The sequence below is a fragment of the Laetiporus sulphureus genome (assembly GCF_001632365.1).
Source record: "Laetiporus sulphureus 93-53 unplaced genomic scaffold LAESUscaffold_26, whole genome shotgun sequence".
Classification (NCBI taxonomy): Eukaryota; Fungi; Basidiomycota; class Agaricomycetes; order Polyporales; family Laetiporaceae; genus Laetiporus; species Laetiporus sulphureus.
The window spans coordinates 142,480-163,055 of record NW_024468535.1 but is presented as its reverse complement, the minus strand read 5'-3'; the positions used below and the strand labels follow the sequence as shown (position 1 = coordinate 163,055).

General features: G+C 50.8%; 6 protein-coding genes across 6 annotated transcripts; 4 read left to right on the top strand and 2 right to left on the bottom strand.

Annotated features, from left to right (window-relative positions):
- The first annotated feature begins 46 nt into the window (after positions 1-46).
- LAESUDRAFT_727027 (glycosyltransferase family 8 protein) lies at positions 47-1,826 on the top strand. The gene is made up of 2 exons (XM_040909146.1): positions 47-449; positions 701-1,826. Exons 1-2 carry the CDS (start codon positions 256-258, stop codon positions 1,572-1,574), a joined length of 1,068 nt encoding a protein of 355 aa, XP_040763124.1. The 5' UTR covers positions 47-255; the 3' UTR covers positions 1,575-1,826.
- Positions 1,827-2,158: 332 nt separating this feature from the next.
- Positions 2,159-4,186, top strand: LAESUDRAFT_702182 (FSH1-domain-containing protein). Its single transcript, XM_040906471.1, has 11 exons — positions 2,159-2,185; positions 2,234-2,324; positions 2,380-2,518; positions 2,585-2,618; positions 2,677-2,719; positions 2,786-3,015; positions 3,073-3,089; positions 3,148-3,184; positions 3,249-3,310; positions 3,385-3,569; positions 3,628-4,186. Exons 3-11 carry the CDS (start codon positions 2,484-2,486, stop codon positions 3,789-3,791), a joined length of 807 nt encoding a protein of 268 aa, XP_040763123.1. The 5' UTR covers positions 2,159-2,185; positions 2,234-2,324; positions 2,380-2,483; the 3' UTR covers positions 3,792-4,186.
- Positions 4,187-5,142: 956 nt separating this feature from the next.
- Positions 5,143-8,842, top strand: LAESUDRAFT_813497 (ARM repeat-containing protein). The gene is made up of 9 exons (XM_040914492.1): positions 5,143-5,343; positions 5,404-5,733; positions 5,938-6,835; positions 6,886-6,959; positions 7,008-7,118; positions 7,169-7,480; positions 7,544-8,018; positions 8,072-8,346; positions 8,398-8,842. The coding sequence occupies exons 1-9, from the start codon at positions 5,239-5,241 to the stop codon at positions 8,575-8,577; spliced, it is 2,760 nt and encodes a 919-aa protein (XP_040763122.1). The 5' UTR covers positions 5,143-5,238; the 3' UTR covers positions 8,578-8,842.
- On the bottom strand, positions 8,832-11,726 carry LAESUDRAFT_813496 (general substrate transporter). Its single transcript, XM_040914491.1, has 16 exons — positions 11,667-11,726; positions 11,529-11,599; positions 11,139-11,469; positions 10,982-11,077; positions 10,820-10,919; positions 10,637-10,767; positions 10,385-10,581; positions 10,146-10,335; positions 9,925-10,080; positions 9,854-9,874; positions 9,745-9,791; positions 9,634-9,692; positions 9,442-9,578; positions 9,336-9,381; positions 9,125-9,275; positions 8,832-9,063 (listed from the first exon to the last, which is right to left on the bottom strand). Exons 2-16 carry the CDS (start codon positions 11,529-11,531, stop codon positions 8,995-8,997), a joined length of 1,734 nt encoding a protein of 577 aa, XP_040763121.1. The 5' UTR covers positions 11,532-11,599; positions 11,667-11,726; the 3' UTR covers positions 8,832-8,994.
- A 1,086-nt stretch (positions 11,727-12,812) lies between these two features.
- Positions 12,813-15,064, top strand: LAESUDRAFT_760254 (monooxygenase; the record flags this gene model as incomplete). The annotated part of the gene is made up of 11 exons (XM_040912709.1): positions 12,813-12,845; positions 12,905-13,024; positions 13,078-13,242; positions 13,297-13,510; positions 13,561-13,664; positions 13,723-13,757; positions 13,809-13,979; positions 14,042-14,097; positions 14,154-14,188; positions 14,248-14,274; positions 14,327-15,064. 11 exons carry the CDS (start codon positions 12,813-12,815, stop codon positions 15,062-15,064), a joined length of 1,698 nt encoding a protein of 565 aa, XP_040763120.1.
- Positions 15,065-15,595: 531 nt separating this feature from the next.
- On the bottom strand, positions 15,596-16,171 carry LAESUDRAFT_760253 (uncharacterized protein; the record flags this gene model as incomplete). The annotated part of the gene is made up of 5 exons (XM_040912708.1): positions 15,596-15,643; positions 15,691-15,777; positions 15,831-15,938; positions 15,993-16,060; positions 16,114-16,171. The coding sequence occupies 5 exons, from the start codon at positions 16,169-16,171 to the stop codon at positions 15,596-15,598; spliced, it is 369 nt and encodes a 122-aa protein (XP_040763119.1).
- Positions 16,172-20,576: the final 4,405 nt, after the last annotated feature.

The window sequence follows — 20,576 nt, the reverse complement described above, 5'->3', positions numbered from 1 at the left end:
ATCCGAGACGCCTTGGCACTAGAGTGATTGTATGAGTATACTTTCTTCTCCTCCCTTTCCAAGTTACCAAACGCTTGTCGCAATCATCGAGCACACCTTTATATGCACGTTCGTCGTTCTGCCAGGGCGTCAACATGTCTATCGCTTATGCTCGTGACCAACGGCCAACTCCTGCGGCGCAGTCGCGGTGATTCCGCATAATTGCATCTCTCCAGCCTCCCATATACCTCCCAAAACTCTGCCAGCGATTGTTACATGGCTGTATTTTCGACGTTCCGGCGATATAAGGAGTATTCACCGCTGTGGAACGGCTTTCAGGGCACGGCCACCAGCCAGCGCTGGCCGTTTGGCAAGATCTTGATTAGTCTTTCCGTGCTCGCGAATATCTTCTTCCTTTGGAAGTACTTTTATGGCGCGACGCCAGCAGCGCTGGACAACTATCAGCATCTGTGAGTTGTATCTTCGTCTTTCATTCTGGTTAGAAGGCGGGGGCGCTGGGAGGCGTCGGGCATGCCATGTCGGATTGGCTGCTCATGCCATAATGAGCAAGGGTGGGATGGACGGAGTTTGACAGATCGAAGGTACTTCATGTGCAGGAGCCGTGGGCGTGCTTCCTCAGATATAGATCCATGAACCGTTCAGTTTGTCTATGATCTCCAACCTTTGTGCTCAGCGTTCTTATCCATCTCCCCACCCCCAGCCATGGCTACCCACTCCTCGCATCCGACGTCTCAATACCTCAAGCGAGCAACGAGAACGCAATTGTGACAAGCCTCTATACCGATGCCTTCGCAGTCGCAGTTGCCACGCTCGGCCACACACTGAACAAAGTGAACAGCTCCGCGAGCCGAATCATGATCTACCTACCCGAAAAGACGTCCCCGCGCGCGGTCTGCATCGCATCTGCAACAGGCTGGACACCACATCCAGTCGCGCGTATCGCGCCGCCGTACGCGGGCGTGCATCGCCACTTTGTCGACCAGTACTCGAAACTGCAGCTCTGGACGCTCGGCAAGCTCGGCGTGCGCAGCCTTGTGTACCTCGACGCGGACACGCTCGTCCGGCGCAACTTTGACGAGCTTTTCACGCTCCCGTACTCGTTCGGTGCCGTGCCGGACGTCTTCATCGACGGGCGCGGATTCGGCGTCGAGTTCAACGCGGGCGTGCTCTTCCTCCGCCCGTCGATGGACGTGTTCAACGATATGGTCTCCAAGATCGGTACCGCGACGTACCCTGCGGAGGATGCGGAGCAGTCGTTCCTCAACTATTATTACGGCAAGGAGGCCATGCGCCTTCCCTATGCGTACAACGCGAATCTGGCTATCAAGAAGCGCTCGCCCGCGCTCTGGGAGGATCTCAAGACAGAGACGCGCATCGTGCACTACACGCTCGTGAAGCCGTTCTTGCAGGGCGACTACGCGGAGGTTCCGCTCGAGAAACTAGAAAAGAACATCCAGAGCAAAAAGGGGAAACATGGTGGGATTCTTGCGGAGGAGGTGGAAGACTGGGCGGAGGCGTGGAGGGAGACGCAGGAGCTTTATGGTGATGCCTTTGCTGCCTGCCAGGCGATGTGAAGGCTTCCTGTGCTGGCGTCTTTCGGTGCATGCGGTCATTCACGTTTTCCGGATTACTTGCCACTAACATGCCTTGTTGCTCAAAGTCAGTCGTCCGATAATTTAATGATGGCTCGAAGTATCATATAATCAGCATCTCACTTGCAGTGGCGACCTGCCCACTGTTGTACTATATCCATAGGCCCATATTAATGCCATGTACACTGGATGTCATACTCATTCTGTTGACCCCTCGTTTGGTGTCGTATGTTCTCAGAGGCATTCAAAAAAAAGTCAGCTGCGATGCCATGTTGAGATGCTAACGTTTGCACGCTCGTCACCGCACACTTCGGACTCGTGCGCGGGATTCACCGCCAGGTAAAGCTCACGACAAACAGCCTCTTGAAGCTTGAGGACGCTTATGATCCGGCTTGTCGACGGTTACATTTCGATTTGTATGACGAGCTCAGCTTGAATGGTGATCCCTGCCAACTGATTTCTACCTTCTGGCCGTGACGCCGAGCTCGGATCAGCCGATCATCGACAACGGATCAAACATGTCCATGTTCGGTGCCGCGCCGAGATTCTCGCGTTTTGGAACTGTAGACTCTGCGACGTCAAGAATCGAACAAGTAAGGGATCTACGCTCTCCTTTGTCAGTAGTGACTTCACATCGCTAGGTGTCAGTCCTACATCTATAACCCAGATAGCCAGATAGCCAGATCGAAAAGCTGCTTCATACCTATCGTATCATCGAGAGCAAACTGATTCGTGAGCTTCAGCGCGCCTGGTGCAGAAACCTTCAACAACACTGATGACTCCGCAGGAATATAGCGTGACCTATTGGCGCAAACCAGGAATTCGTGTAGAAAGATCGGTCAAGACCTATAACCCGCTTCATTTTTCTGATCACGAAAATAGACATCTTCGATGGCGACCACTCGTAAAGTTCTCATGTTGCACGGGCAAGTCACAGTTATACTTTCATCACAGCAAGCCGTTGAGATGGCCGATGGCTCATGATCTCCAAGGTACGCTCAAAGTGCGACGATCTTCAGCAAAAGGGTGAGGGGAAACGAGTTTATATCATCGGTGGAAGAGATTGGTCTGATGTGTCCCATAGATGGGCGCGCTCCGCAAGACATGCGGCAAGGATGTGGAACTCGGTGTGTGTTCCCTCCCCGCCCTCAGGCTGCTTGATCAATGCTTGCTGAACATGACGCTCCCCACAGTGTTCGTCGATGCGCCTTACGTACTCACTCCCGTGGACATGGCGTACTTGAGCACGCTCTCGAACAACTCGTCACTTGAGGACCTCGGGGCCCCAGAGGCAGTAAAAGAACAGGATCCTGCACTGGCACCGCGCGGATGGTGGAAGGCGGAGGCTGACCGGAATCTGGCACGCGGGTTAGATGATTCGCTCGCTGCATTGAGAGACATCCTAGCGAAGGACCACTATGAGGTATGTGTCTTCCGAATGACGTTTGTACGGCGCTTTGCGACGTGTTTACTGTTCTAGGGAGTATTTGGTTTCAGGTTTGGCCTTCATAGTCCCAGTCCCCAAGTGCGCAACTGATCAATCATCATACGACAGCCAGGGAGCAGCGATGGCTGCTATCCTCGCTGCTCTTGTACGTCTACTATGTTCCGTCTGCGGACTCGAAGAGCTGATCATACTTCGGTGGTTCGGTCCAGCTAGAAAGGCCGCAAGCGCATCCGCCCTTCTTGATTGATGGAAAGCCACCGCATCCTCCTTTGTAAGTCTCAGGACGCAATATGCATCATGCCGCCGGCCCCCGAGATATCCGAGATTAATTGATCGACTTCCCAGGGGATTCTGCATCGCGGTAGCGGGATTCCGACCTCGCAGCCCGCTCGCTGACACGATATTCTCACCCTCGTACTCCACGCCAACGCTGCACGTCCTGGGGAGGACCGACGTCATCGTTGTCGAGGAACGATCGAAGACTCTCATAGATATCTCAGACAACAAACGCGTCGTGCATCATGATGGCGGTACGTCGTAAACCCCTTGGCACGGACGACCGTGGAGTAATCGTGCCGGTGTGTCTAGGGCATTTCGTTCCGTCCAAGGCTCCTTGGCGCAACTTCTTACGAAGCTACATGAAGGATCCTCTGGGGGATATCCCAGCCCCAGGGCCGGCGGCGGCATCTCAGAATGCTTCGGGAATCTCGACCCCAATAACGCCCGAGAACGGCACGGAGAACGCTTCATAAGACCATACAAAGCTTTAAACGGCCTCAGACTTTTGCTAAATAGAAACTGATGGATTGGTGCCGCGGATCCGTGGGCATGCACGCCCATCTTTGCTAGCTTATCATGATAGAAGCATATTGACTTGGACTTGTGCGTCCACCTCCAATCGGCGTCGTGCCAGCTTTCTTCTAGACGCATCGGCAGCGCGGTAGTAGGCTCCTTCCCATCCGCTTTCGAAGTAAACGTATCTGAGGACGTTACGTACCAAATCCTAGTAGCTAGATTCAGACGCAAATACTCGATCGTGTCAACGTGCTCTCCTTCGTAGACCATGAACTTCCGCAGTCTCTTTCTTTCAGTGGCTCTGAGTAAATATCTCTCATTCATGACGCACACATCGCCCTTCTCACTTGCCAAGGTGCCATTGACGGATACTACTTAGACGCTCAACATCCATCGCACTAGAAGTGCCCGGCCAAAAAAAGAGTCGTGCCATGAAGCCATGGCTCATTCTGTGTGCTCACTTCTACATGGCCTGAATGGCCTAAAGAATTATCGCAAGACAATTTTATCGGAGGAAATCAGATGGCTGCTAGGCGAGGCGAGGAAACACCTATGCAGAGGACTAGTGTAGTCTCCCATGGATGGACAGATGACAGATGAGACAGCCCTCCAAACTCCGCAGGCTTCATATATCTACAGTATCCTCTGTCTGGCGATAGCGGTGTTCAGAGGACCGATTAAGCCCGTAGAAGTAATCGAAAAGCTTAAACCTATAACTGACTCGGATGTGGCCACTTCGGCGGATGAAGCACGGGTCATCTGATGCTTCAGCGTCGACGAAGACACCTTCTCTAGCCCCCAGGAACAAATGGGGAGGAGCCTGGTGCTGCAGAAAGCTATCCGGGTGCTTGGTGATCGATTTCATATCCGCACGCCCAGCAGGCAAAAGAGTCACACCGGACATGGGACTCCGGTCAGAAATCATCAACCAGAATAGGAACAATTACAAGTGAGTCGTGAGATCACGGAGAGGGAGGTCCTGCTTCGCGATATCATGATCATGCATGAAGCAGTAATGTGGCGTTGCACGGTGGAGTTGCCAACCAACAGTAGGCGGATTTGTAGGCTGGAACACCTCTTCCGTCGAAGTCTATCACAGCCTCGGCATAACATGACATCTATAAGAAAGCACACAGATGTCTCGTAGCTGCAGATGGAATGCTGGCGAGCAACTCGGAAGGGCCATGAATGCATGTGTGTCGGAGGAGAAAGTAGTACGAGAAAGTGATGGACGTTCCTGATTTGGAAATGTTGATGGGAATTACCGAAATGAATTAACTTACATCAGCCACGCAGGTTTGTCGCAAACAAACAGCAAGCCCGACACCCTCAAGCCGAACTTGTCCCCACTTTTACGCGTCCATTGACTTGCTCTACGCTGTTCACGCGTCTTGATCATCCACTATGTCCTCCTGGGTCCCTCAACAAGATGGACTGCAGGAAATTTTGCAGACAATCCACGACTCAACAGATACCCAGAACACGCAGGTTCAGCATACTATTACTCATGTACGTCGTTTCGTAATTTCGGCTACCGCATCTCATGCTCATTAATCTACCATTACAAAGAAATTGAACAGTTTCACGCGCGTTCCTGATTATATTGGCTATCTCTCCTACATCCTCGCGTGCATGCCGCAGGAGGAGGACCGTATCCGTACAATCGCTGGATATCTCCTCAAGAACAATGCCCGTCTCATTCTCAGATCATCACCGGACGTAGTGTCGTTCGTGAAGACCTCAGTCTTGCAGGCTTTCAATGATCCTTCGGTTATGATCCGTAATGCAGCTGGGCAAGATATCGTCGCATTCCTTGGTATCTTGGAGCCCAAGAACTGGCCGGAGTGTCTGCAACAGCTGGTGCATTACTTGGATTCGACGAATTTCGACCAACAAGAGGTAAGCATCTTTGCAACTTCCTATCAGGTGCACGAGTGGGACGGAAAGAGGTTTGCATTTGGTTGTTGCTTTTGACTGCGCATCATGCTCCTGAGGGTCGCGGTGTGGTGGCGACTACTACATCGCCTGAATCTAATATGCGTTCTCTGCTTATTTGTGCATCATCGATCGCTAGCGATATGATCTCACACGATTTGGCTTTAGGCGGCATTTAACGTGCTCGAGAAGGCATGTGAAGACTATCCTCGGAAGCTGGACGTCGAGATCAGCGGCACATGGCCCCTTGAATTCATGATTCCGAAATTTCTCATCCTCTCGGAGCATCCCAACTCAAAAATGCGTTCACATGCTATCGCTTGTCTGTCCTACTTCGTACCCATCGGCTGTCAATCACTGTTCGCCCACATAGACGCCTTCATTGCGGCGCTCTTCAAGCGGGCATCGGACGAAGACCCCTCCGTGCGCCGTCATGTCTGCCAGGCGCTCGTCCTGCTCCTTGCGTCTCGACCCGAGAAGCTCATGCCGGAGATGAACAATGTCGCAGAATACATGCTATACTCGACAAAGGACAAGAATGAAAACGTCGCTCTCGAGGCCTGCGAGTTCTGGTTAACCTTTGCCGAGGATCCCGACCTCGCGCCATACCTTCACCCACTTCTTGGAAAGGTTGCACCGGTCTTGCTCGATTGCATGGTATATGGCGAGGACGACCTGGTGTGGCTCGAGGCCGACGCAGAGGACGCGTCTGTTCCAGATAAGGAAAGCGACATCAAACCGCGACACTATGGAGGTAAATCGCACGGCTACGAGCACGAGGCGAATGGCGCAGACGCTTCGTCCAAGCCACGTATTGGAGCGTACGGCGAGGAGCTAGAGGATGATGATGACGAACTCGATGAACTTGACGAGGACGAGGACTTCGACGAGATGTCGACTGAATGGAACCTGAGAAAATGCGCCGCGGCGGCGTTGGACGTATTGGCAGTTCGGTTTGGTGCCGATTTGCTCAATGTTCTGCTGGAGCCCCTCAAAAACAAGCTATGGAGTGAAGACTGGCTGCAGCGAGAGAGCGGTATCCTGGCTCTGGGTGCGATGGCCGAAGGTAAGCACCGGGTGTTCCACGGTGTACAGGATGTTAACCATGCTGCCTAGGTTGTATCGATGCAATTGAGCCTCATCTGTCGACGCTGGTCCCGTACCTCAACAACACGCTGAACGATCCCAAGGTACGTCAACGTGACATTCACCATGCGCTTCGCTGACTTCGTTTGAAGCCTCTTGTGCGGTCGATCACGTGTTGGACGCTGGGCCGGTATGCCAGCTGGTGTACTCAGCCTGTATCAGAAGAGCATAGGAACCTGTTCTTCGTCCCAACATTGGAAGGGGTGAGCATCGGATTCATAATCACTTCTTGTTGATAGTTGACGCCTTGCAGCTTTTGCGTATGGTCCTCGATAACAACAAGCGTGTCCAAGAAGCTGGTTGTAGCGCATTCGCGACGTTTGAGGAGGACGCGGGCGCCGAGCTTGTGCCGTTCCTTGAGCCAGTCCTGCGTAACCTCGTCTTCGCCTTCGACAAGTACCAGCACAAGAACATGCTCATTTTGTATGATGCTGTCGGTACTCTCGCTGATGCCGTCGGCCCAGCGTTACAAAATCCAACGTTCGTAGAGATTCTCATGCCACCACTCCTTAAGCGGTGGAGCAAGCTTAAAGACGATGATGAGGACCTTATTCCCCTTCTGGAGGTACGTGATACCTGTTGCGCGCACAAACAGTTCTGCCAAAATTAACTCTTCTGTAATGTGTAGTGTCTCGCATCCGTGACCATAGCCATGGGTCCCGCCTTCCTTCCTTACGCGGGGCCTATCTTCGAGCGCTGCGCTGCCATCGTCCACAGTTCCCTGCTTCAGTACCAAGCGTACCAGCAGAATTCGGACATGGACGAACCAGACAGATCGTTCCTGGTTGTCGCGCTTGACCTGTTGTCCGGTCTGACGCAGGGCCTCGGCATGGCTCTGGAGCCGTTGATCACACGTAGCCAGCCGAACCTTCTCTCGTTGCTCACCTTCTGCTTGAAGCACCCACAAGCGCCCGTTCGGCAATCCGCTTATGCGCTCGTCGGCGATATGGCCATGAACTGCTTCCCGCTTCTGCGTCCGCATATGCCGGCGATTATGCAAGAGCTCATTGAGCAGTTGGACCCCGAACCGAAAGTTGAGTTCATCAGCGCATGCAACAACGCAGCTTGGTCAGTCGGTGAAGTCGCTCTACGCTACGGACGAGGTATATGGAAGTTTCTCCGTGTATCACTCACGCTGACGGTGTATGCTCGGCAGATGATCCCGAATTTAGACAATGGGTCAACCCGCTGATATCACGTTTGGTGCCGATCCTCCTTCACCCCAAAGCCCCTCGCAGTCTGCATGAGAACGCTGCAGTGTCAATAGGACGAGTTGGGTACATGCATCCGACAATGGTCGCCCCGCTGCTACCCGAGTTTGCCCAGGCTTGGTGCCAGGCACTGTACGAGATACGCGACAATGAAGAGAAGGACTCTGCATTCCGCGGTTTGTGCACGCTTGTGAAGGCAAACCCGACTGGTATAATGAAGGTAAGAGGTTTTATCATGTTATGAATGAATAGTTTTAATGTGACTTCACAGAGCCTTCTTTGGTTCTGTAACGCGATCGTTCGATGGAACCAACCGTCTCCCGAGCTCAACGCGATGTTCCAAGAGATTCTGACAACATTCAAGAACCATGATGTTGCTGGGTGGTCGGCCCAGGTAGCGACCTTCCCTCCTGCCATACAGGAGCGCTTAGCACAACGATACGGTGTTTGAAACACAGATATTGCATGTCTTTACAATTTCACACAAAGATGATTGTATATATAGTATTTCAGCCCTCCGTTGCTTCGCATTTGCCGCCTCATCACCGTGTGTCCGTCGTGTCCATCACTCGCATCTGGATCTTTTCGTAGTGTAGCCATTCTCGTCTCTCGTTTCATTTTGTTCGTGTTGCTGCTGTATGTCATCGATACCAATGCATCGAGATTTCGTTTATTTTTCATGCTCCACGACAATGTCAATAAAATCCTTCCATGTGAGATGCGATTGAACCATTATACGACCTATTCTAAGACATTACTACCTAGATGATCGCCATACCCAAGCAATATGATATGTCTACTCAACGGACTGATTCTAGAGGATCCCGCAAATGCCGCGACAGAGGGCAGTGGACATACGCCTAGGACACTACGATGTAGTGGCACAGTGAGCGGCCCACCGTTGAACCAAGTCATGCAAGCCAAGGTCCTGCTCAATCTGCGAGAAGCATGAGACCTGCGCCCAAGGCGACAGATATATGTCGGACATAGTAACACACCTGCTCTTTCAGATCGGCATCTTCGCGGCCAGCTGACGAACTGAACACTTCGTCCATCTCCTCGAGAGAAATGTTGGCAGTCTCCGGCACAGCGTAGGTTGACCAGATGTAGCCCAAAAAGCACGCAGTGGTGAACACGAGAAATGTGCCCCTGGATACAAGTGATCGCTGAGCAACAGCTCGAATAGCATTGAGGTTGAAAACCACTCACGAAGGTGAGATCTCCATGATCTCTGGTGTTACTAGGCCGATGAGAACTATTCAAATGCGAGGGCTACTTTCGTCGAAGATCAACGAGCTCGTATGCAATGACTCACAGTTGTTGAACCAGTTTGACGCCGTCGAAAGTGACACGCCCTTGCTGCGAACCGATAGTGGAAATACTTCAGTAGAAAGCACCCACCCTATCGGACCATAGCTCATGCCATAGGCCGCGGTGAACATATAAACACATCTGGGGCGAAGCAAGATGGGACAAGGAGGGTGCGGCTATGACTATGCTTACGTACCCAACGCATATCCACGCTGCAAACCTATGTGCCTCCCATGCGCCTTCGTATTGCCGAACCTGAATGACACATCAGCAGTGCGTGACCATGGGATCACACGTGAAGTCACACCAAGATAGCGATGCAGAAGTGCGACAACGCCATGATCGCGCTGCCTCCTATTCGTCCAGCTCGTCAGCACGAAGCCCAGGAATGACCACCGAGATCATTCATCACGGACCTCTCAACAGCGGCCTGCGTCCTAAGATGGTGCGTTAGCACTATAACAATTCCAATGTCATATTCACTCGCCTATCCGGTCGATGACGACGATGACAGGGAGCACAGCCAGGAACTGCACGATCCCAATGCCACCCGATACCATCAGCGTCGCGCTATCGCCCTGCAACCCGAGCGATCGCATTAATGTTGGACCGTAGTACAGCAGCGCGTTAATTCCGCTCCACTCTGCAAAATCATCATAACACGATCAACGTCGCGGCTTGTTAGTAATGATTTCATGCTATACGTACGCTGAAAGAACATCATCATGATGCCGATGGCAGTCCTCTCCCAATACTGCCCTCCGAAGAGGCGCAGCCAGGACCTCAGTTCCGTCGCGAACGACCTGGTCCTAACAACTTCCTCAGATTCTTCACAGGCATCAACGTTTACATGTCGCGAGATGAGCATCGCCTCCGTCTGCATCTCTAACAGCTCAATCTATCCCTATTGTTAGCGAGCGGCCGCACGGTCGTGATATCAAGCACACCTGAAGCAAAGGGTCGGTAGCACTCTCTTCGGGTGTTCGCCGACGTAGCTTTGCCAGTGCGTGGAGAGCCTCGTCTGTGCGGCCTTGCATGACGAGTAATCTCGGTGATGGAGGGAGGAAGAGACACCCAGTCGCTAGTAGAATGCCTGGGCCTAACTGGATGCCGAGGGGTATTCTCCATGAAGTGGATCCAGGAACTAATCAGGATATGAGGGCGGATATTGACCAATCAAGCAGTGCTTAGAACCATACCGTTACGTGTGAAGAAGCCAGTCCAGAAGCCAAGGACCGCACCGAGCACGATTGCGAGCTGTTCCATGGTCATGAGCGAACCCCGGAGTTCTGGCGGGCTGATTTCGGCCATGTAGAGTGGCGCTAGCATGCTGCAAGTACGCGTTTGAAGTAGCCCACGGGATTTGTAGGATGCTGACGCACCTTAGCGCACCGATACCGAGTCCACTTATTGCGCGGCCCAACGTGAGATGAAATAGGCTCTGTGCGCCAACCTGTAATGCTGAACCAACGCAGAAGGTGACTGGTGGAACACTGTCCTTATCGCTCTCAGGTTACTCTGACGAGGCATGCGAAACAGCGTACTGCATGCTATGAGTATTGACGTTCTCCGCGACACGCGGTCAGCGAGCATGCCAGTTGTCAGAGCGCCGATTAGGGCTCCCAGCTCGAGCACGGCAGCTGGAAGAGCACTCTAGCTTAGCGTTATATTTTTGATACTTTCTGCATGAATAGGACTGACTCATAACGCCCTTCTCCCACGCCCCAATGGGCCACCTCTCAGTGAAGTCACGCATTACCAGCACATTCGCAATGACACCTTGGTCGTAACCGAAGAGCAGTCCTCCTATGGACACAAACACGGCGCAACCCAAAGCATAGTAATTGTGCAGCAGCCCCTTGAGGCCCTTCGGACCATATGCATAGGTATAGCCTCGGCCGTCTTTATGGAGTACGAGCGTGCCGCCGTGAAACGCGTTTTCTGGCGAGAGCAAGGGCTCGCTCGATTCAGGTGTCTCTCCGCCAGTCGCATCTTCATTTGGAAGAGCAACATATGTGTCCGAGCGAGGTGCCTTTGACCATAAGACAGGACGTTAGTATTCGTTGATGTCAAACTTGCTCGGAATCGCACCATGTCTGGCCCGCGGGACCACTGCACGTTGAACTGTCAGGCGAGATCTTACTTTGTGTGTGGGGCCTAACCTGTCGCAACGAGCTGGGGCATGAGGGTCCTCGACGATAAAATGTAACTGTAATGGAGCGTACGTACGGCCACTGTGTATACTGATCCTTGCACTGCCTCTATGCAGTAGGACGCTGGAAGTCTAAGGAAAGCCGCAATGCGGCCACGGCGACCGCTGTCACGCTGGAACACGTCCGGTTGTTATCTAATCTGATAAGACCTCTCCATAGATTAGATTAGATCCTGCCTGCTCGAAGGCGTACTGTCACATCGAGTCTCTTCTCTTCTCCTCGTCCTTAATCAGGTCTCTTCCACTAGTACGTATACGTGATTCTGGCAAACACGGGTCTCCAAAGGTTCTGCTCAAAAACCCCGCGCTACTCGGAGTATATTTAGGGAAGATGCAAACCTGCTCGCTGTATCAATTTCTCAACAGAGTCGAACGGCAATTGAGCATTTATGGTTGAAAAAGCATTCGTGAGTGTGCGCGAAGTGTGCACGACATTGATCCATCAAATTCGATATTGGACAAGAGCAAGCAATTGTATGTCATGCCTCAGTAGTCTCGAACGTGTAGGCTGGTGCGTGGGCGATCAATTTGGCCGCAGTGTCGGAGGATCGGGCTACTATCCAAGCCATAAACGCCGTCTAACCGACACAGTATTTGATCAGTTCAGCATCGGCTAAACCTTCTCCATGTCAGTGATGCGAATCGCTGCTGACCGCTCGGACAATGCGCAAATTGGGCAATGCACAAGTCGTTCCAGCAGGTACAGTATTTTTGTGCGGTTGATCCAATGATATGCACTTAACTCCATGCGGACGCAGCCGAGCCTGGGAGCGCCTCGACAATTCGAAGTAATTCGTCCTCCTATCAGCCGAACGAATGCATCAGCATCGCCGAAGCTACGTCCGACGAACAAGGACGCCGAGTCCTCACAGAAGTCCGTGAGAGGCGCTCTGTGCGTAAGCTATTTCGTGTCAGTATTGCTGATTCTCCTCGGATCTTATCAGATTAGGTGACGCTGTCGCTTCTAATGGATCAGCCTTCTGAACATCCCATGAATTAACCACGCAGACGTTGCGGCATCGGCAGGGAACACACGATGTCGCGCGTAGAATGACGTTTCAGCAAATGCGGGAATGGGATCCCGCGCAGAATATAAGCCTGCTCGCTGCTACCTCTATGCAACCAGCTCTGGACGAATATTGTGCTCGAACCAGTACAGCAGTATGCCTCAGACATTGTCTACACCCGTTCTGATTGTGAGCTCAGCATCTGCTGTAAACTTGGCTATGTTGCTCATTCTTCGCGCTCGTCTTAGGTTGGAGCAGGTCCTGTGGGCCTTGTTTTAGCTCTCACTTTGCTGAAGAACGGTACTTCGGTTCGGATCATCGATAAATTACCAAGCTACCATGCAGGATCTCGCGGTGCGGGAGTCATGGTACGTTGTTTAAGCTCTTCCGTGGATACGGGTTTCTGATGAAGTAAGCTTAGCCACGCTCGCTTGAGCTGTACAATTACTTGGGAGTGCTGCCCGACATGCAAGCTGAAGGAGTTTCTCTCATACCGAATAGGGTCTACAAACTGCCGGGGGGCGTTGAAGTGTTGAAGGAGTTCTATATGCAAACGCCACAGGACCCTACTCCCGATGTTCCATACGTGAGTCTAGCCCATCCCTCTATTTTCGACGTGGTATGAAGGATTGCGCATCAGATCAATGCCTTATTGATAGGCCAGAATCGTCAAGAAGGTGTACTGCGCAAGCATTTGGAAAAATATGGGTGTCATGTGGAATTGAACACGGAGCTGCATAGCTTCAGGCAGCAGGAGAACTGTGTCGTCGCGGAGATTGTGAAAAAGACAGGGGAGAGCGAGCAGCGTGAGACCGTTCTCGCGCAGTGGCTGGTTGGCACAGATGGCGCCAAAGGTGCACACAGCCCATTCGTACGAGCTTTCGTGGTACTAACGTATAAGCAGGAGTTGTGCGGAAGCAGCTTGGTCTAACATTTGATGGTGAGACTCGAGGTGGACAGGAGCATTTTTTAATCGGCGACCTCGAGATCTTTGGGATAAGCAAGGATGTAAGTTGTTCACATTGTTCTTCACGACTTCATCATGCTAATGTGACCGCGTTGCAAGGCCTTGCATAGCTGGGGAAATCTCAGCGAGAGATCGTACGTGCCCGATAATAAATTGCTAGACCGTTGACATTCACGCCACTTCAGGCTCGCCCTTCGTCCCACATACGAAGGTGATATCTTCAACATTTTTGCCGCAGGACATGCCGATTATGCAAAGTTAATCGACGACCGGGAGCAACTAGTCAAATTTGTCCATTCCGTGTCAAACAGGGATGATATCAAAGTGGGCAAGGTGATATGGCTGTCCGCTTATACGTGAGTTTCGTTGTACATTTTATGTTTAACGATATTCTAGCCTCACGCTCTCTTTTATATAGGCCGAATATCCGGATGGTTGACAAGTTTGGTGAGGGACGTGTTTTTGTCGCGGGAGGTATGTTGTCCCACCTAATCAACATATCAAACATTCATTGATTTCTCATAAATCAGACGCTGCACATGTGCATAGCCCTAGTGGCGGTCAAGTGAGGATTAGTTCGCAGCTGAAGCAGCTCGTATGACCAATTCTAATATGTCCTTACAGGGCTTGAATTCGGGCATCCAAGACGCGGTGAGTGATCTCGATCGCGGTCGGTAGGCTCGCTCTGATGGCGCCGTTGCAGATTAACCTCGGCTGGAAGCTTTCTCTCGTCGAGAAGGGCATCGCCTCTCGATCTCTCCTTTCCACTTACAATGAGGAGCGTCTTCCAGTCATCAAAGACATGCTGAAGCGCACCACCGCTATTCTTGGTAGGAGCATGGCTACCAAAGTAGAGAATGACATCTCTGCCTGGAAACGGGATGGGTTGCTGAACCAGCTCGGAGTCAACTATTGTTGGAGCTCGATCGTCGTGGATGAGCGTACGCCGTGCACCGCAGAGGAAAAGGCGGAGTTAATAGACAGTGCGTACGGAGGGGGCGAGGGAATTCGCGCTGGAGACAGAGCCCCTGACGCGCCGGGGCTCCTGGTCATCCACGAGCGAGAGAAGGTGGACGACGAACATAACATCACCTCCCTTTTCCACATCTTCCGTCCTGGTTCGCACACTGCACTGATTTTCTCCGCCGAGTCCGACAGTATCGGCTCTGTGCTCAAGGCGACGGAGCTCTATCCCGAGGGTCTGGTCCGCTCCGTCGTCGTTCTCCCACAGACGGCTCCCGAATGCGCCGATGTTCAGTCTGCTGATCTGCTCCTCTCGGATGGGAGTGGGCATGCCTACGAGGGTTACGCAGTGTCGCCGACTCGTGGTGGATTGACTATTGTCATCGTCAGGCCGGATGGTGTGATTGGAGGCATTGTGTTGGGCGTGGATGGACTGAAAGAGTATTTCCGAAATGTCTTCTCGGCGCTGGCGATGTAATCGGTGTCTTGGTCGGGTTCCACTTGGCATCTTATGACAACGTGCTCGAACATAGTAGACATCCTAAAGTCTGGCATTGATGAGATCTATTATCCTGATTGTCCACTGAGTGATCATTTTCCCCCTCCGTCCGCGGTAAGTACGAAAGGCCAGCGTATCTGTCGTACGGATGTTGATGGCCGTTTGAATGAGCCGGCTTCAGATAACAAGCTACACATGCCTTGCCGGTGGAGGTATTGCCCTTTATACAAAGTCTCATGACAGACGACTGAGTTCCCAGTGAATGGCTGGAATGCTGCCATTTTTTCAACAGTATTGAAGCAAGCCTGAGACAGTCCTAGGCCACACCGACGATCATTTCCTTGGCAAATGGAATAGCATATTTTGGGGAATGGGAGGTACATGCGGATCCGGCCCGTCATCTTTGAAGTGAATAGATGGAAGCAAATAAGTATCAGCAGCTCTCGGTCACGATAGAGTGGCGCTCTCTCGTCTCGGAAGGCGAATGGGGAGGTCCTAATTGTGGGAGAACTATGCCTCATAAGACGATGGTTCCTTTGCAGCTGCGTTGCCAAAAGGCTGTGAACCATAAGATAGATTTCCAAGCCAGGCATTTCAAGACGTACAGTTTGGGCGCCACCCTCTGAGAGGATAGTGGGCTGGGTAGAAACAGCCGTGGCGGGCAGAAAATCGCTGTGTGTTGTCGGTAAAGCCTGGCATTGTTGATCAGTCGACGTGTCAAACATGAATCGAAAACGCCACACACCTGTACCTCGTACAAACAGCCGAAGATTCGGCAGTTCCTCCGCTCGATCGTCTCACGTTCTTCAAGGTACGTCAAGTGCAAGGGACGTTGTCCAGGTGATGGCGAGGCCTACAGATGATGCATGGAAAGCGGCATCAATGATGAGTTGTGCATGAAACATACCCAGTTTTCAAAGACACTCCTCCGCTCGAAAGCATGCCAGTCAAGAGCCGAACGCGTCACTGGTAAAGCTTTCCAAACGACTTGAGAATCGTCAAAAAGGGTTAGAAGTGCCACAGCGTACCTCCAACGAGTGCGCCGGAGACGATGAATGCACAAGTGAGGATCGTAGTGCGGACCATTGTGTTGCATCTCACTGAAAGGAAGGTATGGAGGAAGTGAAGAGGTGCTCAAATGACGATGAGCAGTAAACGATAACAGGAATGATATAAGCTCACTAGAGTATACCTTTCTGCACAATTTATACGTTTGTGCGATTGCTTGTTGTCACATGCATCCATGTCTGAAACAACGGCCGCTTGTAAAATATTGTCAGACTGTGCATGCCATTGTGGTATTAGCTCAGCGCAGCCACCGTAGGATAAGTGCGCACTAGCTTTTTCGAGACGGTCGCGCAAGTCGAGCCGTAAGGACAGCTGGCAGCAGCACGATACCCGAAATTTGCAGCATCACGGAGATCGGTAAAAGGATGAGATATCAACGCATCAATCAACATAGTTGCGCCACATTCAAGTTTGATGCGTACCTGCGCGAGAACGCCGAGTCGTCACGTAGAGGAAAACATTCGGTGATCGTTCGCGGCCTGCACTGTGATCGGATAAAGTACGTCAGTCCGTAGAGCGTACATCAGTAGAGGAAGGACGCATCACGGCGTAGCCACGTACTCAGAGCATCCCATAGGTGTGGCGATCCTATCAGTTCGTGAGAGTACTCGCAAGTCGGCATTGCGCTCCATAGGATCACCACGGTACTTTCATCTCAGTAGCTATAATGATTGCATCAGCACTCAATTGAGTGCAATATACAGTTCTAAACTGTTTCGACCGAATTGATCGAAACCACACATACATTATGCTGCAATACCTAGCTACTGTGACTCTTGTCGAAGGCTATATTTCTTTGCCTACTTAACGTACTCGCTCCACGTCGTATTCTCGCATTGTCTCGCATACACGAAGAATTGCAATTTTGAAGCGAGAATAATATGTGCAATCGAGCTTCAAGGAGCTGAGAAGCCCAATGGCAGAGCATGTGCATTCTCTTGGCATATGCCAGTACGCCGGGCCAATTGATCAGCAAAATCTTGATTTCGCCTGTGTATCCTCTGTCGATTACACCAGCGCCTACGTCGATGCCTTTGACAGCTAGCCCACTTCATGGTGCAATTCGACCATAGGTCCCTCGAGGTGTTGTAAAGTGAAGTCCTGTGGATACCAATCCTCTTGAGTGTGCTCAGATGGTTGTTGGTTCTGATGCGGCTAAATCCATTCCAGCATCGTCTTCATGGGCATATTTTGGTGCTTGTGCGTTTGGATTGTCTACTGTAATTTGAAGATCTCTAGAATAATCCCAATCATCTCTATCCTGATCGTATATCTGAATGGTATCAGTGGCGGGGTCATAGACTTGACCTGTTCTCCTGGGTGGAAAAACGCCATTGACCGGATTTGTATCAATGAGAGATATTGGTTGAGGTGCGTCAGGATATTTTCTGTGAAATTCCTTGATGAGACGCGGAGATTTCTTCAAATTTGCAGCGGGTTCCCAAGTTTCTTCGGCTTTAGAATAACCCTTCCAATGCACCAAATATTGAAGTTTGCCACGAATGACACGAGAGTCGACTATATTCTCGACTTCCCATTCTTCGCCAGTCTTCTTTTTGATAGGAGGACGGGGTCTGAGAGTGCGATCTGGTATTTCATCTTCATGGTAGAGCGCGAGCTTGGACGCATGAAAAACTGGATGAACGCCGTATTGCCGTGGCATTTTGAGTCTATATGTGACTGGTCCTAGTTTTTCTACGATTTCGAAGGGTCCATCTCTCCATTGTGCCAGTTTAGCTCCCGATGTCTGCCAATCTTTAGTGGAGAGTAATACTTGATCTCCAACTTTGAAAGGTGCTGGTCGTACGGATTGATCGTAATACCACTTCATGCGTTCAGCCGCCAATAGAATGGCTGCTTTCACTTGCTCTTGCGCTTCTACTCGTGCCTGCATTATGGAATCTAGCGTATGATGCTTTATGGGGTCCATTATTGTTGGTTCTGCACGTGGATGTCTACCGTATTCGACAAAGAATGGGGAATTCTTAGTGGCTTCAGAAGTCTGATTATTATAGGCGAATTCGGCAGTTGGCAGTAGTATACTCCAATCTTCCACGCATCTGTCAGTATAGATATGGAGATATTGCTCCAACGACTGATTTGTTCTTTCAGTTTGACCATCGGTCTCCGGATGATATGCGGACGACATTGTTGATTGTATCCCAAGGAGTTTGCATATTTCCTGGAATGATGCGCTTGCAAACTGCGTACCTCTATCCGAGATAATCTGTCTCGGAAGACCATGCTGTGTCCATACCCTCTCATAGAAAGTACGAGCAAGGTCTGATGCTGAGAACTCATTGGTGATTGCAAAGAAGTGCGCTCTTTTGGTCAAACGATCGACAACTACCATAATGGCGTTGAATCCATGGGATTCTGGTAATTGAGTAATTAAGTCGACAGAGACAATTTCCCAAGGTTCTGTTGGAACCTCGTTTGGCTGTAATTCTCCATATTTCGGCTGATTGATGTTCTTGTTGCGTTGACAAAGGTCGCAAGAACCAACATACTTTTTGACGTAAGTGGACATTCCTGGCCACCAGTAGTTACGAGATAGCATCTCATATGTCTTCCATCTTCCAGGATGACCTGCACTGGCAGCTTCATGATGACGCTGGACGATTTCTCTTCTAAGTGATTCCTTATTATCTGCTTTTGGCACATAGACTTTGCCTCGGTATAGTAATATCCCACTTTCGAAGTTCCAGTCTTCGAGTCCTTTCGAGAACTCTCGTTGTCCTTTCTTGAGTAGATCTTGATATGAGTTGTTCACATTGTCGTCTTGTAGTGCCTCCTTGATCTTGTCCACCAAATCATGATCTGTGACGACTGCAAGATGGGTATGTTGAATAGCTTTAATCGTGAAATATTCCGTTTTGAGCAGAGTTTTGTCGGAATTATCGAGATTTACCCCCTCTTCATGATCTGGCCTCCTGGACAGAGGATCAGCGCTGTCACGAACTACTAGGGAATAATCTCCGAACACAAGCTAATGTGTCGGCACCTATGTAGTCCTGACTAGACATGAATTACCTCTAACATCCAGAACCAACTTGAATGGTCGATCGTGATATGTTGACAAGTAGGTGGTGGCAGGATAATGTGTATCACTACACAACTACAAGCAGGCCCTCAGTTGGGCGGCCTGAAGTCCCATGTCAGACGGTCATTGACCTGGATCGCTAGCCAGTCCCTTAGGACTCAGAGAGGAGTGAGCCCCAGGTGGGGAAGTATGATAGAACTGGGGATCTACTCCCAGTTGACCCTAGTATATATACAAGCAGGGGAGTACCCCGATATACCGTCTATCCTACTTCATATTATAATACATATGTATATTAGGAACCCTTATATGGCAAGTATGTTAGATCCAGGACCCCTGATACCGGGTATGGACCTACAGATCGAGCCGTGTGAGAACCTACTTTAGTGTACACATACGGCGAGGTGCTGCGCCAAATACCTTCTAATGGCGCCGCTTCATTGTTCATGACCTTATCGCACTTAACCTAATTATAACTACGTGTATCTATTGGACCATGGCTTGCACCGTGAGTACCCTTAACCGAGGGGACCGAAGGAACCTCTTTTGGGTCCCCACTAGACGTTTACGTATTTCCATCAGAAATTACGTATCCCACAACTGTCAAGGTGAAACGCCCGACAGTGCCCCAGAGATCCACTTTGATATCGGCCAAGACTAGTACAGGAGTCTATAGAAGACTCAGTCATGGCTTCTTCTAATATCAAGTGGGAACCGGGTCAAGACTTCTTTAGATGCCAGATCGGCGGCCCCTTATCAGGGTCGGCTCTTATCCGGTCTGTGGATCTGAGCTTGTACGTGATGTGTACTTGAGATAGGTCTGGACTCGTGGCGTCATTGTGTGATTCGCATGTGATATACTGCGCACAATGATGTCCGAGATTACTCTAGACCTTTTATGGCTCCGAAAGGCCCAGACTTAATGTCGCAGCCCTATTGAGGATCCTGTTCAGGGATCGGGTTGTCACATATGCTAAGTCTAGCAAAAGGCCATTTCGTCGTATCTTCAGGATAATGATAGCGTAGACTGCCTTGCTCTAATCCTTTAACAGGTCTCTTGCGAGACTAGGATTGAGGTTGGTTGGTTCAGTCTAATAGACGCTATGAGATCTATCTCCATGACTATTAAGATGTCGTAAGTCTTATATGGCTTGATGGCCAGGACTTATATCGGCGACTAGTCAATTGATTTCTGGTTGATCCCGATAAGTCACGTGCCGATACAATCTATTGTAGGACTCAATGGTTCCCTTGGGAACTATGATCGTGATACGATCCATTGTGTCAGATTGTATATGATCGGCACATTTGTGACGTATTCCTTTTCAGGGCTTTTAGTCACGTGACTAGATTTCCTTCGTTCTACGCTTGCTGGGCACC

Coding starts and splice junctions, on each gene's coding strand:
- LAESUDRAFT_702182 (XM_040906471.1), top strand. CDS start 2,484: ATGGCGACCACTCGTAAAGTTCTCATGTTGCACGG. Junction 2,519..2,584: donor AAAGTTCTCATGTTGCACGG/GCAAGTCACAGT, acceptor ATGATCTCCAAG/GTACGCTCAAAGTGCGACGA. Junction 3,311..3,384: donor AAGCCACCGCATCCTCCTTT/GTAAGTCTCAGG, acceptor TCGACTTCCCAG/GGGATTCTGCATCGCGGTAG.
- LAESUDRAFT_813497 (XM_040914492.1), top strand. CDS start 5,239: ATGTCCTCCTGGGTCCCTCAACAAGATGGACTGCAGGAAATTTTGCAG. Junction 6,960..7,007: donor ACACGCTGAACGATCCCAAG/GTACGTCAACGT, acceptor CTTCGTTTGAAG/CCTCTTGTGCGGTCGATCAC. Junction 7,119..7,168: donor TCGTCCCAACATTGGAAGGG/GTGAGCATCGGA, acceptor GACGCCTTGCAG/CTTTTGCGTATGGTCCTCGA.
- LAESUDRAFT_813496 (XM_040914491.1), bottom strand. Junction 10,920..10,981: donor GTCAATACTCATAGCATGCA/GTACGCTGTTTC, acceptor GTGTTCCACCAG/TCACCTTCTGCGTTGGTTCA. Junction 9,792..9,853: donor ACGCAGGCCGCTGTTGAGAG/GTCCGTGATGAA, acceptor CTGGACGAATAG/GAGGCAGCGCGATCATGGCG.
- LAESUDRAFT_727027 (XM_040909146.1), top strand. CDS start 256: ATGGCTGTATTTTCGACGTTCCGGCGATATAAGGAGTATTCACCGCTG. Junction 450..700: donor CTGGACAACTATCAGCATCT/GTGAGTTGTATC, acceptor CCCCACCCCCAG/CCATGGCTACCCACTCCTCG.